The sequence below is a fragment of the Patella vulgata genome, chromosome 8 (genome assembly GCF_932274485.2).
Source record: "Patella vulgata chromosome 8, xgPatVulg1.2, whole genome shotgun sequence".
Taxonomy (NCBI): Eukaryota; Metazoa; Mollusca; class Gastropoda; family Patellidae; genus Patella; species Patella vulgata.
The window spans coordinates 23,667,998-23,687,119 of record NC_065886.2 but is presented as its reverse complement, the minus strand read 5'-3'; the positions used below and the strand labels follow the sequence as shown (position 1 = coordinate 23,687,119).

Genomic DNA, 19,122 nt, shown 5'->3' with positions numbered 1-19,122 from the left:
AAATGACCTAGTTTGTGTCGAGTGGACGTTAAACTCTCTCTCTCTCTCTCTCTCTCTCTCTCTCTCTCTCTCTTTCTAGAGTAAGGCATGGCAAGTACCTCTAACCGACCCAAAGATAGTGCGTGGTGCATCTGATTGTAGGGAGTTGATTATGGCCTTATCGTGTGATTAAATTCCTAAATAAAAATTTATATAACATTTGAAGCCAAAAAAAGACATACAATACGTAGATTTAGCTCTTACACATTGCCTCTATATGTTATACCTGTACTATTTTATATTTGATGAGCAAAAAATTTTTAGTCTCTGGTATTGAGCATGCCATGTTGATATATTTTAAAAACCACATAAGTATGATAACGAAAAATACATTTAATTAATTATTAATATCCACGAGCGTATTGGGGGACATAAGGGATGGATAATGTGCCAAGTAGAACTTTACATTTCACCCAGTTTTAATGGATTACATCTTATATTTTAATCATAATTAATTTTGATATCGTGCAAATTAATTATCATGACTTATACTTGAATTCCAGCGGTACAGAGCAGTGCAGGAAATGGTGCCTAGTTGTTTGGGTGGGACTAAAATCCCTGGTCAACACGGGTATTTATTGGCGTGCATGTATAAGAACTCTTGTCAGTTAAAAATCAATGAAGAGTAGGCGGAAAAGCCGCTGCCCGGTTAAGATTTCCCTCGTAGTGCTCTACGTGACATATGCCAAGCTTCGTTAATATGGTTGGTGTCATGTTCCTGAAGTAACGACCGCGAGTTTTATAACATCTAGACGTTGCTAGACTGGGCCCGTATTCAAAGGATATCTTAAGTCTAAGATAGTCACTTAACTACTAGATTTCACTCAAATATACGTAACTTCCTGTAAGTTAAGGGTAAGTGGTATTCAAAGGCAGTGTTAAGTATCGAATTTTCCCTTAAAGTTAAGCCGCCTTATTAGTGTTTGGTCCTTTAGTGGTATTCAAAGGCCAGTTTAACTGAGAAAAATCCACTTAACTTTAAGTGACCTATGGGAGGTACCTTAAAGTTAAGTGAGATTATAATGACTTCTTTATAACCGGAGTACACAGTGTAGTAGCAGGCCCTTAATGGCGATTTTGAAAGTTAGGGAATTGAGATTTAAACAAAAACAATGTCTCTGAGTGTAGCTGGCATCAAACGTTTTTTTTTTTTGTCATCAGCTTTAATTTTGTAGAGCCGTAATAGTGTTAGGTTTAAAACTACCTCCGAAATGGTCAAAGGTTTTTTACCTCGTTCATCTATCATTGCGTAATCAATTATGTTTTCCACGACTGTCATATAATAACGTTTGATGCGTTAAATTTATTTGTAAATTTCACATTGCGATGACATTCCATTGGAGTTTTGATTTCTACATGTTCTTCTCTTCGTTGTATGAATATACAAATGTATGATAAAGACTGCTGACTGAAGCGTGCCACCACTGGTTTACATTTAATTTCTTGCCTTTTAATCGTACACGCAATGTCATGACCAGTAATTTTATGAATTTCTCAAATGGTAGATTGATAAACAACACCGAATGATTTGTTTAGTTTAACTTTAAAGCCAATAGCCCTGCGTATTGCTTATGTGTTATTTCGTTATAATAAAGTTATATTATACTACCACAATTCGATATCTGCTATTGAAATCTATCGTTTTTGAAAAACATCTATTAGAAAACAGCTGTTCCGGTAACGGATGCGTACCATCATAATTTATCATAAATTATGGTCATACTATATTCATGCGTTACAATATAATATTTCGACAAACATTTTCCTAGTAATGACAACTAAGATTTTAATAGAGTATGGTGGTGCTCTTAAGGGGACATAACTTGCGTGCGACGTGAGTAATTCGTGACTTTTGGCAGTGGAGGTTATTCCATAAGTTAAAAATTCATACTTTTTAGCTAATGTTGGTATTCCATATTTTAAGCGAGCAGATAAGTTTTTCACATAGCCAAGTATATGTAAAATAGAGCTTTGAATACTGATTTAAGGTGAGACACTTGGTTAAGTGGAAAAATTAGGTATTTTTACTTAACTTGAAGAAAAATTTGAATACGGACCCTGGTCTCTCGCTTTCTGCTAAAATGTCTACATGTAGTAATCGAGTTGCAAAGTTCAATGTTAAGGTTTCCGTGGATATCACCATGTTTGATTTGAGTGTGTTCGTGTCACGACCTCTAAGTGGACATCTCTATTGTTCACGTGTCTGCAGTAACGGGAGATAGCGTAGCGTGGAGATCACCATGTTTGATTTGAGTGTGTTCGTGTCACGACCTCTAAGTGGACATCTCTATTGTTCACGTGTCTGCAGTAACGGGAGATAGCGTAGCTGTAAGTTCGGCAATTGCAAAGGTTTTCTAAAAGTTTAGTAAAAATACTTAATTTTTCCACTTAACTGACTGTATTACCATAAATCGGTATTCAAGGGTTATATTTTACATATATTTGGCTATGTGAAACACTTAACTGCACACTTAAATTATGGAATACTCACATTCGCTAAATAGTATAAATTTTCAATTTATGGAATACCCTTCACTGCCAAAAATCACGAATTTCTAACATGTATATAAGCAAGTTATGCCCCCTTAAGAGCATCACTATACTCTATTAAATTCTTAGTTTACATTACTAGGAAAATGTTTGTCGAAATATTATATTGTAATGCATGAAAATAGTATGCTTATAATTTATCATAAATTATGGTAGTGTGCATCCTTTACACCGGAACGGCTGTTTTCGTAGACCTTTTTTTTTTAAAAATTCCATATCAATAGATTACAATAAATAGTGGAAGTATAATGATGGATATTGTAAACTTTAATTTTTTAACAAAATATCAATAATAGAAAACAACATATTAGTAATACACAATGACCCTTGCCTTCTAAGTTAGACTGGACAAATCATTCAGTGTTGTTTATAAATTATCATTTTAGAAATTCATAGACATTGTGTAAGTAGCTACTTTTTAGATTTGCAAAGGCCTGGCGTTTACGGTACATTGTGTGTACGAAAGATGCATGTTGCATTATTTTTTTACCTAAATAAATACTACCGATTATGTATATATGTATATATGGGAATGAGTTGTAAATAAATCATGCCTTGCTTCTAGCGGTAGTATAAATAATTTCTGAAATCTATAAACCCATGTCATCACAAATGAATTTAACTTTATTATATGACAGTGGTGGAAACATGATTAAGCAATACGAACATAATAAATGATCGGAAAAAGATATCCTTGACTATCTCGATGGTAATAACCTTATACTCCATTATAATGGCACTACAACATCAAAGCTGACGATGAAAAAAAAATAAATTAAGGCCAGCTAAGCTCGGCGACATTGTGTTTGTTTCAATCTGAATCCCCTAACTTTTAAAATCGCCATTACGGGACTGCTACTACAGCGTTAAAATAAAGCATTATAATCTCACTTAACTTTAAGGTACCTCCCATAGGTCACTTAAAGTTAGGTGGATATTTCTCACTTAAACTGGCCTCTGAATACCACTTAAAGACCATACTCCTCGCAGTGTTTCGTTTGATTAGAGCTAATCCTACTCGCGTGCCATTGCTTCAGGAATATGCTGAAAGACTAACACTCTTAACTTTTAAAACCACTTGCCCTAAACTTACAGGAAATTACGTATATTTAAGTTGAAATCCTGTAGTTAAGTGACTATCTTACTCAAGATATCCTTTGAATACGGACCCTATAGGAGGTACCTTAAAGTTAAGTGAGATTATAATGACTTCTTTTAACCGGAGTACACAATGTAGTAGCAGGCCCGTAATGACGATTTTAAAAGTTAGGGAACTGAGATTGAAACAAAGACAATGTGGCTGAGCGTTGCTGGCCGCAAACTTTGATTTTGTAGAGCCATGATGGTGTATAAGGTTACTACAACCGAAATGGTCATATTATAAAGATTGATGCGTTAAATTTATTTGTAAATCTGACATTGCGATGACATTCAATTGTAGATTTTAGCAAATTTTAATACGGCCGCGAGAAGCATGGCACGGTTTATAATTTACAATTCATTCCCATATACATATTTGAAGTTTTGATTGCTACATGTTCTTGTCTTCTTTGTATAAATTTACAAATATATGATGATGACTGCTGACCGAAGCGTGTCACCAATGGTTTACAATAAATTCCTTGTGTTAACTATATATATATATTGCGTTTTAATCGGCGGTATTCATTCGGGAAGGAAAAAGCGCCACGTACATCTTTTGTACACGCAATGTACCGTTACGTCATGGCCAGGCCTTTGGGATTCTAAAGTGTAGGAACTAACACAATTTCTATGAATTCCTCGAATGATAGATTGATAAACAACCCCGAGTGATTTGTTCAGTCTAACTTTAAAGCCAAAAGCCCTGCGTAGTGCTAATTATGTTCTTTTTTATTCGTTATACATTGTTAAAATAATAAAGTTTACAATATCCATCATTATACTACCACTATTCGATAACTGCTGTTGAAATCTATTGTTTTTGAAAATCATCTAAGGAAACATCTGTTCCGGAAACGGGTGCGTACTATCATAGTTTATCATAAATTATAGTCATACTATTTTTGTGCGTTACAATATAATATTTTGACAAACATTTTCCTAGTAATGACAACATTGGAAACTAAGATTTTAATAGAGTATGTGGTGCTCGTAAGTGGACATAACTTGCATGCGACGTGAGTAATTTCTGATTTTTGGCAGTGGAGGTTATTCCATAAATTAAAAATTCATGTTTTTTGGCTCTGTTAGGTTTCCATATTTTAAATGTCCAGTTAAGTTTTCACATAGCCAATATAGAGCCTTTGAATACTGATTTAAGGTAAGACACTTGGTTAAGTGGAAAAATTAAGTATTTTTACTTAAACATACATTATGCAAGAGCTAAATCTGTCTATTGCAGGTCTTTCTTTAGGCCTGAAATGTTATCTAAATTATTAATTAGACATTAATTAGCCTATCCATAACATAATCAACTCTAGATGGCATCGCTAGCCTGCGATCTGTAGCGGATTATGAGCCGATTTACTGCATAACTTTCCTTCACGATTTAACGATTAAATGGATAATCGAGACTATGCTGTTTATCGTACTGACTTTAGTAAAGATGAACGAGGATAGGCGGAAATTTCATTCGCTTAGTTTTGGGTTCATAGTGGATCAATTTGAATGAAATTTTCAGCAAATTGCCTTTACGTTATCTAGTTTTATAATGAGAACTGTCAACTCGTTATCGAATCTCCCATAATGTATCTTTAACATTAAGAAAACCTTTGAATACGGACCGTGGTACCCGCGATGATATTTTGTATGAAGGGATCTAATAGGTCCCCAGCTGGGTCGGGAACCACTCCGAAATGTACATCGCGAAAGTTTTAGGGTTAGGGTTATGTTATATATGTTTTTCTTTTTGTATATATTTTTTGTATATTTTATGGAACCCTCACAATTTTGTTATACTTGTTAAATCTTTCTTTTGAACTGACTTATTGGGATTAACGCAATAAACCCTTAAATTCAAACGATTTTTTGTTTTTTCACACTTACTATATTTCCAGTTTCATTCCTTCTCGTTACAATTTATGGAAATCAGTGCACGCTTGAGCACAAGCTTTAATCAATCCGCCATTAATTTTACATTCTTTGTCTTACACTGTTTGATTCATACACCACAGGGAACAGTTTTTAGCAAAAATTGTGTTTCACAACCTATATACATTCAATTTACCCCATCTACTTTGTCTCGTTTGAACTAAACAGCTTCCTTGTCTTCCCCTATTTGCATAACGCCCACACAAACAGCTTCCCAACCCTTTGGAACATGGATATGTCCCGCATCAGACGTGTTCTTCTTCCCACGTCCACACATCTACAAATGGATTGACCGCAGTTACGAAATAGATTCAAACCACCGCCAGGCTTTGACCAACCACCACCAGGATTCCACCAGCCACCACCAGGATTCCACCTACCACCATCAGGATTCCAGCTCCAACCAAACCAAGGCTTACCAAACCAGCGCCAACCAAACCAAATCCTACCAAACCAGCGCCGACCAAACCAAGGCCTACCAAATCAACGCCGACCAAACCAAGGCTTACCAAATCAACGACTACCAAAGCAGGGTCAGTCAACCTCAGAGATTTCAGGTGTCATCGGGCCTTCTTCCAGATCCTCCAGTGCCTCCGCCATTTAACCGTTATGGGGAGTCAGAAGAATGGAACACCCACTATAAGTTTGGCCTGGAAAGTCCAGGTTCTGAACAAGTTCGTCAAACCGGCAATGAAAACACCTATCATAGCCGCTACCATTGAGTCATTGAACCTTAAATGGATCAAGGAGGTCGCCTCATCCCTGTCGACACTCTACCGAGCCATACTAGCGGATAAACTGGAGTACTTGAAGTCACGCCCTAGCGTGGGCCAAGACGTCCCACGGCAAGCGACTTCAGGATAGTGTGAAGACAGAATTCCAGCGCCTCCTGTCCACTCTCCCTACTGCTGTAACTCCTCCTCCCTCACCCAAACAGCCTTCTCCAGGGAACACCAAAACTAAACACACCTAACAAGAGAACATTATCAGCTGGAGAAGAAGGCACATCCATTAACACTTCTTCGAGACGTGCAGCTAAGCCAACCAGTCTACCCTAGGCGTTGCCGGGCTCACATTCGTCCTCGGGTTCCATATCTCCACTGAAAGCTATCATTGGCATTCCTATCCTTGACACCACCACCAAGCCAGCTACAGACGATCACTCAGACTTTCCACGAAGAGACTACACAGCTACAAAGATAATGACGAGATGGATTCATGGTAGCTACCACCTGTGATGGCCAAAACAATTGTTCTTGGATCCTCTAACCTGGCAAGGATGGTATTATTTGTCGGGACTGGAAGATCCATAGCTATTCTAGAGCCAAGATCTGCCAAATCAAACATATCCTATAGAAATACATGGGACCTGCACCCTAGGAGCTGGTTATACACGTCGGACTCAACAACAGGGAGGAAGCTGAACCAAGGATACAAGAACAGATGCTAGATCTGCTCTCGGTGGCTAGAGAAGTTTTCCCAACAACCAAGCAATTTACCACACAGATCCACACTTTTTCCCGATTCCGTCTAGACAATCAGGTCGCCTACCAAAACATTAACAGCTACAACCACTTGATCTCCATTGTACCTTTACCAAACGCCACCACACTACCAAACTTCGAGGGCAAAGTAGAATCGAAAGGAAACGACGCCATCCACTGGGGCACAGACACGGCGGGAATTTAAACTAGAATCTGGGAAAAGGAATGACAAGCCGTTTTTAGGATAGACAGTTGTCAATTTGAGCGACAGACTTCTCAGCCCACTAGAACTTAGCATACTTGAGAAAGTCCTCAAGTTTATTCCAATTCCAACAATAACATCAACTGCTGGATGGGGAATTTAAACTAGAATCAGGGAAAAGGAATGAGACGTCGTCTTTAGGATATACAGTTGTCAATTTAATTTTGCTCAACGGACTGTTCAGCTCCCTAGAACTTAACAAACTCCAACAATAACATCTATAGACCCCATTTTTCAGGTAACCGATCGCTTTCAAAGAACTCGTTCATTGATTTATTTTTTAGGAACATTCCCAGCAGGGGTAAAATCTTATTCACAGAAACATCCACATGGAAACCACCGAACAATTCATTATCACCAGCACTTCTAAACACTTTAGACCAATTGAACACAGAAATAGTATCCCTTTAACCACGATCACAAATACCAAATCTCAACCGGGCCGCAAAAACAGCATTAAATACCCTCAAAAAAGACAAAAACATAATGAGTCGCACAGACTATATATCAGAGGCAGAAAAACATGACACTAAATTAGATCAACCCATCTTCTAGGACACCCCAACCTTAATAAACAACATCTTACATGAATTGCAAGACAAGGAATACATAGCAGCAAAACAATATAATTATCCATCCGCTAAATCTGACTGCCAACAACGACATCTCTATACGCTACCAAAAATACATAACAATCCAGAAACAGAATGGTTTATACCTACTAAATTGCCCAAGGAACGCCCAATAATATCAAACTGTGGCAGAGAATCATACAACGTATACGAACACCGATTACCTCTCGGCCTAAGAGGCTGTGGAAACGTCCTTCTCTGAGAATACGAAATGATGCATGAAGAAAGTTAAACACCACACATTCTTTGTAAAGAGGATACTGGCATGAGTTATGTACTGGCGTCTCCTTGTTAGCCTAGTTCTCGTTGTCACTGGTACTAGCTAACGACTACAATACATTAACCAGACCATCTCCCTGAGAAATTAAACAACTTCCATAGATATAGGCCCTATAGTATTACAATTTTTTGTTCAACCAGGGGCCATAATAAATAAAGTATTAAGTTTCATTAAAATCTGATAAAAAAATTATGAATTCTAGAGGATCCACAATCTTGTTATTGCATACTATTACACTGTTGTATAAAAGGAGCACGAAATTCGAACTCAGGGGCCATAATTTATGATGTATTAGAGTTTCATTAAAATCGGATAAAAAAGTATGAATTCTAGAGGATCCACAATCTTGGTATTGCATACTGTTATACTGTTGTATAGAAGGAGCACAAAATTCGAACTCAAGCATGATTAGGGCGTAACAGTGATATATATTTAAACGTTGTTTTTTTTTAAATCGGAAACAAATTGTGAACACTAGAGGGCCACAAACTAAAAACGTGATTTTTCGTACAAACAGGAGCCAGAATCTAGGAAGTGTGGTCCGATACTTGCCAGTTTCGAAAGAAACCAAGATCCAGAGTGACAGAGGCGATGACAATGTACACATGAAAATGTGGGAGAATAAAATTACGCCAATATTGATCTTGCTAATGGTTGTAGAATATCAATTAATTATATTAAACCATGCGTTGTTCTAATGAATAAAATGCAGTTACAAAGAACAAGATACGTTTTTGAATCTAATGTCACGTCCCAATCGTCGAATACAAATAATAAAGTTGGTTGAACAACTTAATAGCCCAGATGCTGTTTGAATTGGCTTAATGGTTCCGTTGTTTGTATTCATTATATTAAATTCTCTTTAAAAATACAAAACAAACGTACATTTCTATAACCAAATATTGACGAAATATCGTTATTAGAATTGTATGAATTGGATTAATGATTGTACATTTTGTATTTACTTTGTTATATTAAAACCATGTGTTATTATCATGTGCAGAAGTAGTATTATATCAAATTGTAGATTATCGACATTACCTGTAGGTGAAAGAAATAAAATAAGTGTATTACAAACATTTGGGAAGTTTTATTATTTGAAGGCAATATATTATGACTATACAGAAATGTCACATGATATGCATACACTGCCTCGTGCATAACATCCCCGCCACTTACACTCAAGACGCCTTTTATTATTTACACAGGCCCTGATATTTTCCTTAAAGAATCTTTTCTAGAAATGACCATGACCCCCCCCCCCCCCCTGCTCGGCTACATAATTTTTTCTTGTAAATCAACACTTTTTATGAGAAAAGTTTCTCGGCCGTGCGCTTTATCTCTTATCGTCAGATGTGGGACAAGATGGGCACTCAAAGCACGAGATAATGATATAGATATTATGTGATATCACAATTCATGCTTTGCATCCATGAAATTGAATCACAATGTCATTGTATTAATTCATCATAATAAAAATTGACGTCAAACGAGGTGTTGAATTTCTCTTTTTAAAAAGCTCAATGTGTATGTATATACGCCAAAATGACGATAGAGACTATGCGAGAGAGGGTGGGGGGGTACATTGTCTCGGGAACTTGGCAAACCCCCTCCTGCAAAATTTCCTGGATCCGCCCCTGAAATCGGGATGGAAGGTCTGGATAGGAAGAGCGTCTAGTCGTTAGATTGTACAAAGAGGTTCTTAGTTATTGAAGAACATGTTATAAGATAACCATTAAAGCGTTGAAATGCGCCCACCCAGAAGCTATGCCTCAACTGCAGCTTATCAGAAAGGATAATCTCTATCGTGGTCTCAAGCATTTCCGTACACATAAATCTCTGGAACAATGTCAGATAACAATGCTTCACATCAAATTTGAAAAGCAATAGGTTTAATCTTCTCACGGCCCAAACGCTTCGCACCAAATTGGAAAGAAAAAATCTGTTAACCAATTATCAGAAGAGGGCGTGGTTAGTTCGGGACGGAATATCGCTGAAGGCTGAATGTCAATGACTCCGATGCCACGCACCAAATTTAAAATTAATCAATTACAAACTGTAGTCTCTGTCATGTTTTCAGAAAGGGGGATTTAACTCCAGAATGGAAGACCGCGGAACACTGGATATCCGTAGGGTTCATCCACTCATCAACCCAAAACGTCACACCATTTATGAAAGAAATAGTTAAAGTAGCTAAGTCTCTAACTCAATATCATCCAAAATCTTCAACATTGAAAACACGATTTATTTGTCAAATTAAATCAACATTCATGTTGTGATCTTACCGGAAAAAGATGGGCTTTTGATATCCAATATTTAAGACAAAATAAACATTTTACCATTGGTACACGAATCGTGTACCATAATGCGCTTCAGCCCCAGTTGCATCAAGAGACTCGAGGGATGAGGCTAGACACATTGCACCAAATCAAACAGCGTATGTAGACTGGAATAACCAGACGCTAGAAATTTGCACTCGCTTGAGACTGCTGGCTTATTTCGCCGAACATAACTGATTTGAAATTGGAGTAAAAACGGAAACCATTGAATGTAAATCAGTTTATATACATTCATATTACAGTATTATATGCGTTGCGACCCACTTTTGTCAATTTCTAGGTCCCAAATGTTAGCGATTTAGCTCCTTTAAACACCATGACCCTGTATCATGTTAACAAGGATTTCGAGCAGGCGAGGGGAGTAACTCCCGAACATAAGTTTGCAGGCTGCTGACAATCGATAGGATTCGTTCTCACCTGACCCGAACTCTTCAAACCAAATATGAAAATAATATATATTATGAACTGTAGCTTCTATTGCGTTAACAACGTTTTAGGAAAAGGGCAGATAATTCAAATAACTACATGTCTCGGGACGCTTAAAATAGATAAGGTCCATCTTCTCACGATGGCAATGCTTCACTCCAAATTTGAAAAACATGTCAAAATCTCTAGGCTCCATCGCGTTAACAAGAAATTGGTATGCCAGAATCGATAGAGATCATCTTCTTATGGTGCTTATACTTCTCAGCCTTTATCGCATATGCAATGGGGGGTTGGATGGCCGAATGGTTAGCGTGCGCACGCTGTATCATAAAGTCTGTCAAGCGAATTATTGCGCAAGCGAATTATTGAAATAAAATTAAACCATATGTTAGTCCCGAAATGACCTAGTTTGTGTCGAGTGGACGTTAAACCCCATTTCTCTCTCTCATATGCAAGAAATTTTCCTGTCAGAGTGTGAGGGCCAATAACTTTTACGAACAAAATGCCATAGAAAACTAAAAAGGGATCATCCTCTCAAGATTTGTAGTCATCGCATCAACAACTCTTGCCTCTACCCCATTAACGAGAACCTGTTGTCAGACAGACAGGGGCGATGACTATATCAAACTATGTTTGGGCGTATAAAAATAAAAGGCAAAAAGGCATGGGATACTTTCTATAAAATGTTTTATTAGTATGTAAAAATGATTTAATAATTGAAAAAATTCTCTAATAATAATGTGAATAATATACTAGATAGATATCATGATATGGCTGTATCACTATTAAAATGATCAATACAAGGATGATGATTGGATTGAAATACAGAAATCATAGAAGTATTTCCTTAACAAAAATGTACATTTCTATAATTAAATATTTACACAAAGGCAGGTATATAAAATTTAATGAAAATATCCAGCTTTTTTTGGGGGGGGGGGATCAAAGATGAAAAAAACATTATTAATCAGCCATTATTTCCCAGAACTTTTTTAAAATAAAATTTGTAGCATGTGTACATATCAATGTATCAATGATTATTTACATATATGATATAATTTTTAATTTAAAAAAGTTTCAATTATAGAAAGATTTAGAAATGAAAATGTTTGATATAAGATTAAATTAATAAATGGAATGCATTCATGGGAAGTCATTCATGGGAACTGGTTAATTCTGTGGAACCTGTGATGAAAGCTTTTACCTTTCCCCAAGTGATATCTTTGCAAAGAAATGCCAACATCCAATCGTCCAATGGAGTCGGGGAACAGGTTCTTATCTGGCAATCACCTTCTGTCTGAAGTCCTGTCTATAACTTAGATGCATGCACAGTGACAGTTTTACACTATGATTTGAAGGTTACTGTTGGATTTTAATTACATATTTATCTCACTACACAATGGAAAAATGGAGCAAGCACTCATTATTCTGAGCTGAAACTTTCAGACGGGATAAATAGGCTTCTTCACATTTTGTGGTTAAGATGTACTTAATTAAAACAAATTACTATTTTCAGACCTGCATGTAGTTAAAACTGTGACTTCCCTTTTAACAAAAAAACAGTAGATACATAATTTTATGTTCAAAACTGGATTATTATACAGAAAACAGTAGATACATAAAACTATGTTTAAACTGAATGATTATACAAAACAAACAGTTGATAGATAAAACTATGTTTAAACTGGATGATTATATAAAAAATAGATTATGTACAATATATGTTACAAATGTGTAAAAATATGTTAAAAATAACCGGAAAGAAATTTTAAGGAATGTCCACACATCGAATATGTTAAAGGAATGGTTAATTCTATTTCCTAGATCTTAAATAAATTGTATTCTGTCAAGGTTGATGTGTGCTCTATGAAAATAATATCAAAGGCTGGAGTGACAAAAAACATTTTGGAAATAGGTGAAATTCATATAAAAATACAATATGTGACGGTCTTACTGTAGTTCAAATTGTACAAATTAAAATCAACTTCAAGTATCAATAAATATATCAGAGATACTTATAAAATATCTACAAGTGCAATCAATAATGTAGTCTTTAAACTAAAACATTCAAAATAGCTGGGCAAGGCAGCTGCCTTTTGTTAGTCGTTCAGTGAAACCTGGCAAGAAATTTCATTAAAAACAGCACAAGCAAGGATATAACTGCATCAGATTTCACATTTTGTATTTCATTTACACTATTTAGACATCTTTCTGGTTCAATGTAAAGAACCTGATTCCTAACATTTCACTAGCTGTTATTTAACATATTAATATTCACAATACTACAATTAAATATTTAAATATTAGAGTTTGTTTCATGAGATAACTATTGAAGTTATTAATTAAATCTTAATTAACTTAGAATTAAGGAAGACTAAATATTTCTTAGTTTGTATAAAGAGGAAACTAAAACTCTTACTACACAACCCAATTCTATTGAATAAAGTTACTGTTTATTACTGAGCTTAAAGCATATATTCCATAGAATTGTGCTCCTGTTCAAAGAAAAAAATTTCTGAAGAGATAATTTTCAATTTTATGATTTCAAATCTTATTTTAAAACTCTCTTTCCAAATTAAAGTTCTAAGTTTGTAATAAACAGACAGATATTAACATAAGTACTGTTGTTACACTGATAGTTAGTATAGTAGCGCCACTACGTTGGTATTTGCCAGTTCTATCAGGTGTTGGCTGGGAAGATTCTAAAATAAAAGAAAACAATAAACAAATCTTTAAAAAAAAAGAACATTAGGTAATTTCCATTTTTTGTGCACTTTAAGGCCATGTTTACACTCCTATACTGCCAGGATAAATATAGTCTAACATCAAATAAGTCTTGAATTCATACTAACAACATTTACATGTAATTTTCCAAATTATGATATTTATTGCTGGTATCGAGTCAAAAAGTTGTGTCTCACAAATTTTAGGAAATGAACTATTTTTTTTTTTGCTTCTTTACAGTCTTGCTTGCTCATCTTTAATCTAGATCTCATATTTCTAAGCCAATAAAAAAAGGTTTTATAGACTGTTACATAACTTTGTGTATTGTACTTCCAAATAAGCACATGATATTCCAGATAGTAAAGATATTCAATACAAGTGAATAATTAAAAGTTAATGGTTTACAAAAAGGCTTTAACACAGTATAGAGTTTATGGGGATGTTTGAATAAAACTTTTGTTGCTTGAGGTGCAAACATGCCATGCGCCCCAAAATCTCTAAAAGGTCTGGCCGGCTTAAATTCTAAAATCAGTAAAAAAAACTTTTTTTTTTTAATTCCGCACATTGAATAAAGGATAACCCAAGAGTATTATCATTTTGTGTAAAAAGAAAATTGGACTTGAACAGCACTTCAAAAATTTACTTACCCACAAGAGTCATTGTATCAGCTCCTTCGCCTTGGGAGTTCTGAGCTGAACACGTATACTCTCCATAATCTTCTTCTCTTACACCATTGATAGTTAAAATACTTGTTACTTTACTTAAAGCTCCCGGAATATGTCTTATACTTCGACTGAAACAAAAATATCAGTTGATCAAATATTGGTATCATATACAGAAATGGATTGGCAAGAACTTCATAAAAATTAATTACTGTTATAAACTATTTTATTGTGTCACGTGACCATTTAAAATATTTAAGGTATCTCGGGTAAGGATATATGCTAGCTAATTAAAAGAATATGCAAGCTGGCCTAAACTAAGATAGCCTATTCACCACAATATTTGAGCCATGGTCCTATTTTCTGATTTTCATTTTACAAATTAAATGTAGTTAAATTTGAGGGAATGTCAATTCCTTACAAATTGCAATATTTCGCAACATTTGGCATTGCTCTCTATCTGCTGCCAATAAAATCAAGAAAAGGCCCAAATTCACTAAATATGGTCAGAATGTATCTTAATATGAATCACAGGATTCTTATTAAATAAAGAATAATTAATTGCTCATTATGGATTTTTTTATGGTCTTTATGAGCGTTATAACCAATATATATGGATGTTTTGACATGTCCATTTAAGGCAGTTTCGTCTATAACCCTATAAAACAACTCTGCACAATCTTTAAATTTTACTGAAATCATTTGAGGCACCTCTATATAACCTGATTGAAAGCAGGTAATATACTATTACAAAAAATAAAAAGGCTTTAATTAAATTTCCAAAAGGGTGTATCTCGTGAAATTAGTCAAATACACTTTTTTGCATTTTTAAACTCTCCCAGTTAATATGCACATTTCTATCTAAGCTGTGTATCTCTACGCCAATTAGAACTGTTCTGGGTATCATGTGTCCAAATGCTGTATCTTGATTTGTGGAAATTTTGAAATGCAAAAAGTCCTATTTCTTAATCTTTAGAAATTCTTAGATACACCCTTTTAACACTTCACCGACGATATTATTTTGGTGGCATGACACTATTTAAGGGCCTATATTTGACTTGTTATCTTCATCTGGGGAAGACAATTGGTAGATAATAGATAATTAAGCCTACTTACTGTCCACCGGATTGTATTGGCATCGACCCTCTAGTCCATGATATTGAGTTTAGATTTGGAACAGGATAAGCGGCAATATTACATACCAGATTTTTTACATAACCTCGAGCCTGATAGATTTTTCTCACCTCAGCTCTTACCGTAGGATGATCTATAAAACACAACAAAATAATTTACCATATAGATTGTAACCAATCATGACTTACCTTACATTAGAATAATACAATGTTTGGGATAATACTCTCTTTTTTAATATTTTGCATTTATGGATTGCTACCTTTTTAATATTTTGCATTTATGGATTACCTCCCTTGTGATGAGTTTGCTTTCATATTGAGTTTAGTTTGTACCATATCAGACTTGATTATTATAATATAAATTCGTGTGAATCGACATAATATGGATTCTGATTATTATAAATCAATATAACATGGATGCCAGGCCTAGAATATAGATTGTAGGCCTGAGAAACATGCTGAACAAACAAATACTTACATTTAACAGTAAGATATATCTTTCTTTCATCTTTTCCTGCTTCATTAGCTGCAGTACATTTATATATTCCACTATCTTCAGCCTTAGCTGTCAGAATATTTAAATGGTAGGCCTACAAATAGATATAACAATAAATAAATCTCCAAGATTAAACTACTGTAAACAATGACGTAAAATCTCAACCCATATCCATTTCATAGTAGAATTGAAATGGGGCTATGCACACAGGGGAGGACTTCGGTTTTTCATCCCATCCAAATAAACAAGGATGGAAAATCCTGAAAAACTTCCCAAACAACACTTGGATCTAACCCGAAACGTCTTGGTTTAAGTGAGCAAAGCGCAATACTCACCAAGCAATTTTTATTAATAAATGGCATTGACAAGAGCTCCTAAAGGATTCATTTATTTCGCATATTGACCTTCTTTAACATTATACTTACTCCCAATTCCTGTCCACCTTTAGGTAATAATTCTCCTGCCAATCGTGACCATTTTATTAAAGGAAAAGGTCGACCAGTGGCATTACACCAAAGGTCGACTTTGTCTCCATCTTTTACAATAGTATCACTACTTGTCTGGAGATCAGCTATTTGTGGTGTTTCTAAAATAATAAAACAAAAGTAGTAATATCAAACAAACGTAGGCATAACATGTAGTACTTGTCATTTGAGGGATTTGGAATCATCTCTTGCAAACTACAATAGTGTTATAATTACCTTTCTATGGTTTAATTGATTATGGGTTACCTTAATATGACATCTTGGACTATAGTCCTCTTAATAAGTAGTCTAATAAGAACAAGACTTAATGAGATAATGTATTTTAATGGTAATATTTTAATGCATGCATAATCTAAGGCAAGTTAGGTAGGAGATACAGATAACAGGCTACACTTATGCCAACTCTTAATTTTAAACTTCTTTAGTTGAACATAATTCTGTAGTTATTATACTGTTCTGGATATTGTCTGTTATGATTGTTATTTACTGTATCTACATAAAGTTCTCTAATTGTCTGAATCAAGTGTTATAATTTATGAATAAGAAGTAACCAGTATAATGAACTGTCAACAGCAATAAGAACCTAAGCCGGTAACAATAGTATGAAAAGAATATCAATCCAATTCTGTTCAGTATTGCTGATAATTTTGCTAAATCTATAAGGGTTGGACTAATTTTGTTAAGGCTGTTTCATCTACTTTTACATGTATAACCCTTCTAAACAAATTATGCCATCTCTGTTATGCTTAGCTTTATCTTTCTAATCCAACAGAATGCAAGCTATCTACCATTTTGTTAAATGTATAATCATGGATGCCACCTTTTAATGATGGATTGAACCTTTCCCAGTTTATTTACATGCTAGGAAGTGGATATTGATGCTGACTTTCAATGAAAGATTGAAGCATTCCCAACTTATTTACATGTATCATGCTAGAAAGTGGACATTGATGCAAACTTTCACTGATAAATTAAGTGTTTAGACTGAGATCCCAATTTAGCCTCACCTACAACACGAAGATGTTCAGACTGTCGGACATAAATCTGATTTCCTGTCTGAACTTTACATTCATATTTGCCCTCATCTGTCACTTGTACGTTCTGTATACGAAGACGCCAGGCTGTCGGTGAAGGCTGATCTATACTGTATTTAAAGGCATCTGTGGAATCTGTAGCTTCCGAAATAGGAACTGTTGAATTGTTGCTCAAAAACCCAACCCATTTTACCTAAAAAAAAAAAATAAAAAAATAAAAATATATGTAGGCACCAATATATTTTGTTTGCAGTAGAATTTCAGTGACAGATTTTTATCTGAAATACATGTAGACATCCAGTTAAAGCTGACGATCATCCTTTGACGCATTTTGAATAGAATAATGTTAAAATTTGTTATTTTATAGTGAAAAACTCCGATTTTGTTATTTTATAGAGAAAGCTTTTAACCCAAATTTTGTTATTTTATAGCACAAGCTCTGGTTTAACTCAGATTTTGTTATTATATAGTGAAAGGACTGGTTTAACTCATATTTTTATATCTTAAAGCACTTACGTCACTGCCTTCAGGTTTGTTTTGAACAACACATGTTAACTGTACATCTCTGTCCTTCTCCGATACGATTTGTTGATATGCTACATTTATAGGTGGATCTGTTTCACTGATAATTATTATAGGATCATCTCCCTTTACTGAAATATAAAAATAAGTAATGTTTACTGAAAGATAAGAGGGACCACAGTATCATCATATGAGATGGGATTTTCTGCACCAACAAGCTAATGAAGATGGGCATGCAGATTGCAGTGTGCTATGAAGGCAATTGCAACTGTGCTAGGGTTCTTCTACTCAGATTGGAGGGGAAAAAAAATGTCAAAGAACCCTTGACTGTCTTCATTAGGCCAATTGCGGCAGAAAAGTAGGACGTTAAACCCCATTTCAATCCATTTGTCATGACCTATTAAAAAACATTTTTAGCACTGTAACATAAAAAGGCGAAAATATTTTTTAAAAAAATATGGCATCTTATGTCTCTCGTCCAAGACCCTAACCCAAAATACACGGGAGTCCGCAGGCCAGCCTAAAAAATATATCCCATCTTTCGCCGATGTGTGTCTCCAGAAAACGGTTAAATGTAATTAATTATTTTGGCAATGTAATTACGGCCCATGCCAATCGTGATCGCTATAATTATTGTACCATACTTCTGTAGTAACTATAGTACCTTCAGAAATCTTACGGGGTGATTTATACCAAAATTGAAAACAACACACACACACACATTGTAGTGTTAACCATTTCGTATATATATAATATCGTCTTCTTGTCATAAACGGAAATGGCACCATTGACATATTCTCAAGGTAAATACCTGTGAAGTTACAACTTACCTGTCAAAATAACGGTAAATAGGACAAACACATGCGCTAAATTCATGTTTGTCGAGAACATCATTCGACAAACACCATGAATATTTAGTATTTCTTACTTCACACAGGTACTTTCAAAATCAACAATATGACCTATATTACCTGTCTCTCAT

General features: G+C 35.0%; 1 protein-coding gene across 1 annotated transcript; it reads right to left on the bottom strand.

Moving 5' to 3' along the window:
* Positions 1 to 12,017: 12,017 nt before the first annotated feature.
* Positions 12,018 to 19,122, bottom strand: LOC126830303 (protein amalgam). The gene is made up of 8 exons (XM_050560674.2): positions 18,971 to 19,122; positions 18,135 to 18,271; positions 17,592 to 17,811; positions 16,525 to 16,685; positions 16,082 to 16,193; positions 15,587 to 15,737; positions 14,456 to 14,601; positions 12,018 to 13,786 (listed from the first exon to the last, which is right to left on the bottom strand). The coding sequence occupies exons 1-8, from the start codon at positions 19,032 to 19,034 to the stop codon at positions 13,668 to 13,670; spliced, it is 1,110 nt and encodes a 369-aa protein (XP_050416631.1). The 5' UTR covers positions 19,035 to 19,122; the 3' UTR covers positions 12,018 to 13,667.

Coding starts and splice junctions, on each gene's coding strand:
- LOC126830303 (XM_050560674.2), bottom strand. CDS start 19,034: ATGATGTTCTCGACAAACATGAATTTAGCGCATGTGTTTGTCCTATTT. Junction 17,812..18,134: donor ACAAACCTGAAGGCAGTGAC/GTAAGTGCTTTA, acceptor TTTTTTTTTTAG/GTAAAATGGGTTGGGTTTTT. Junction 16,194..16,524: donor AAGGTGGACAGGAATTGGGA/GTAAGTATAATG, acceptor ATCTATTTGTAG/GCCTACCATTTAAATATTCT.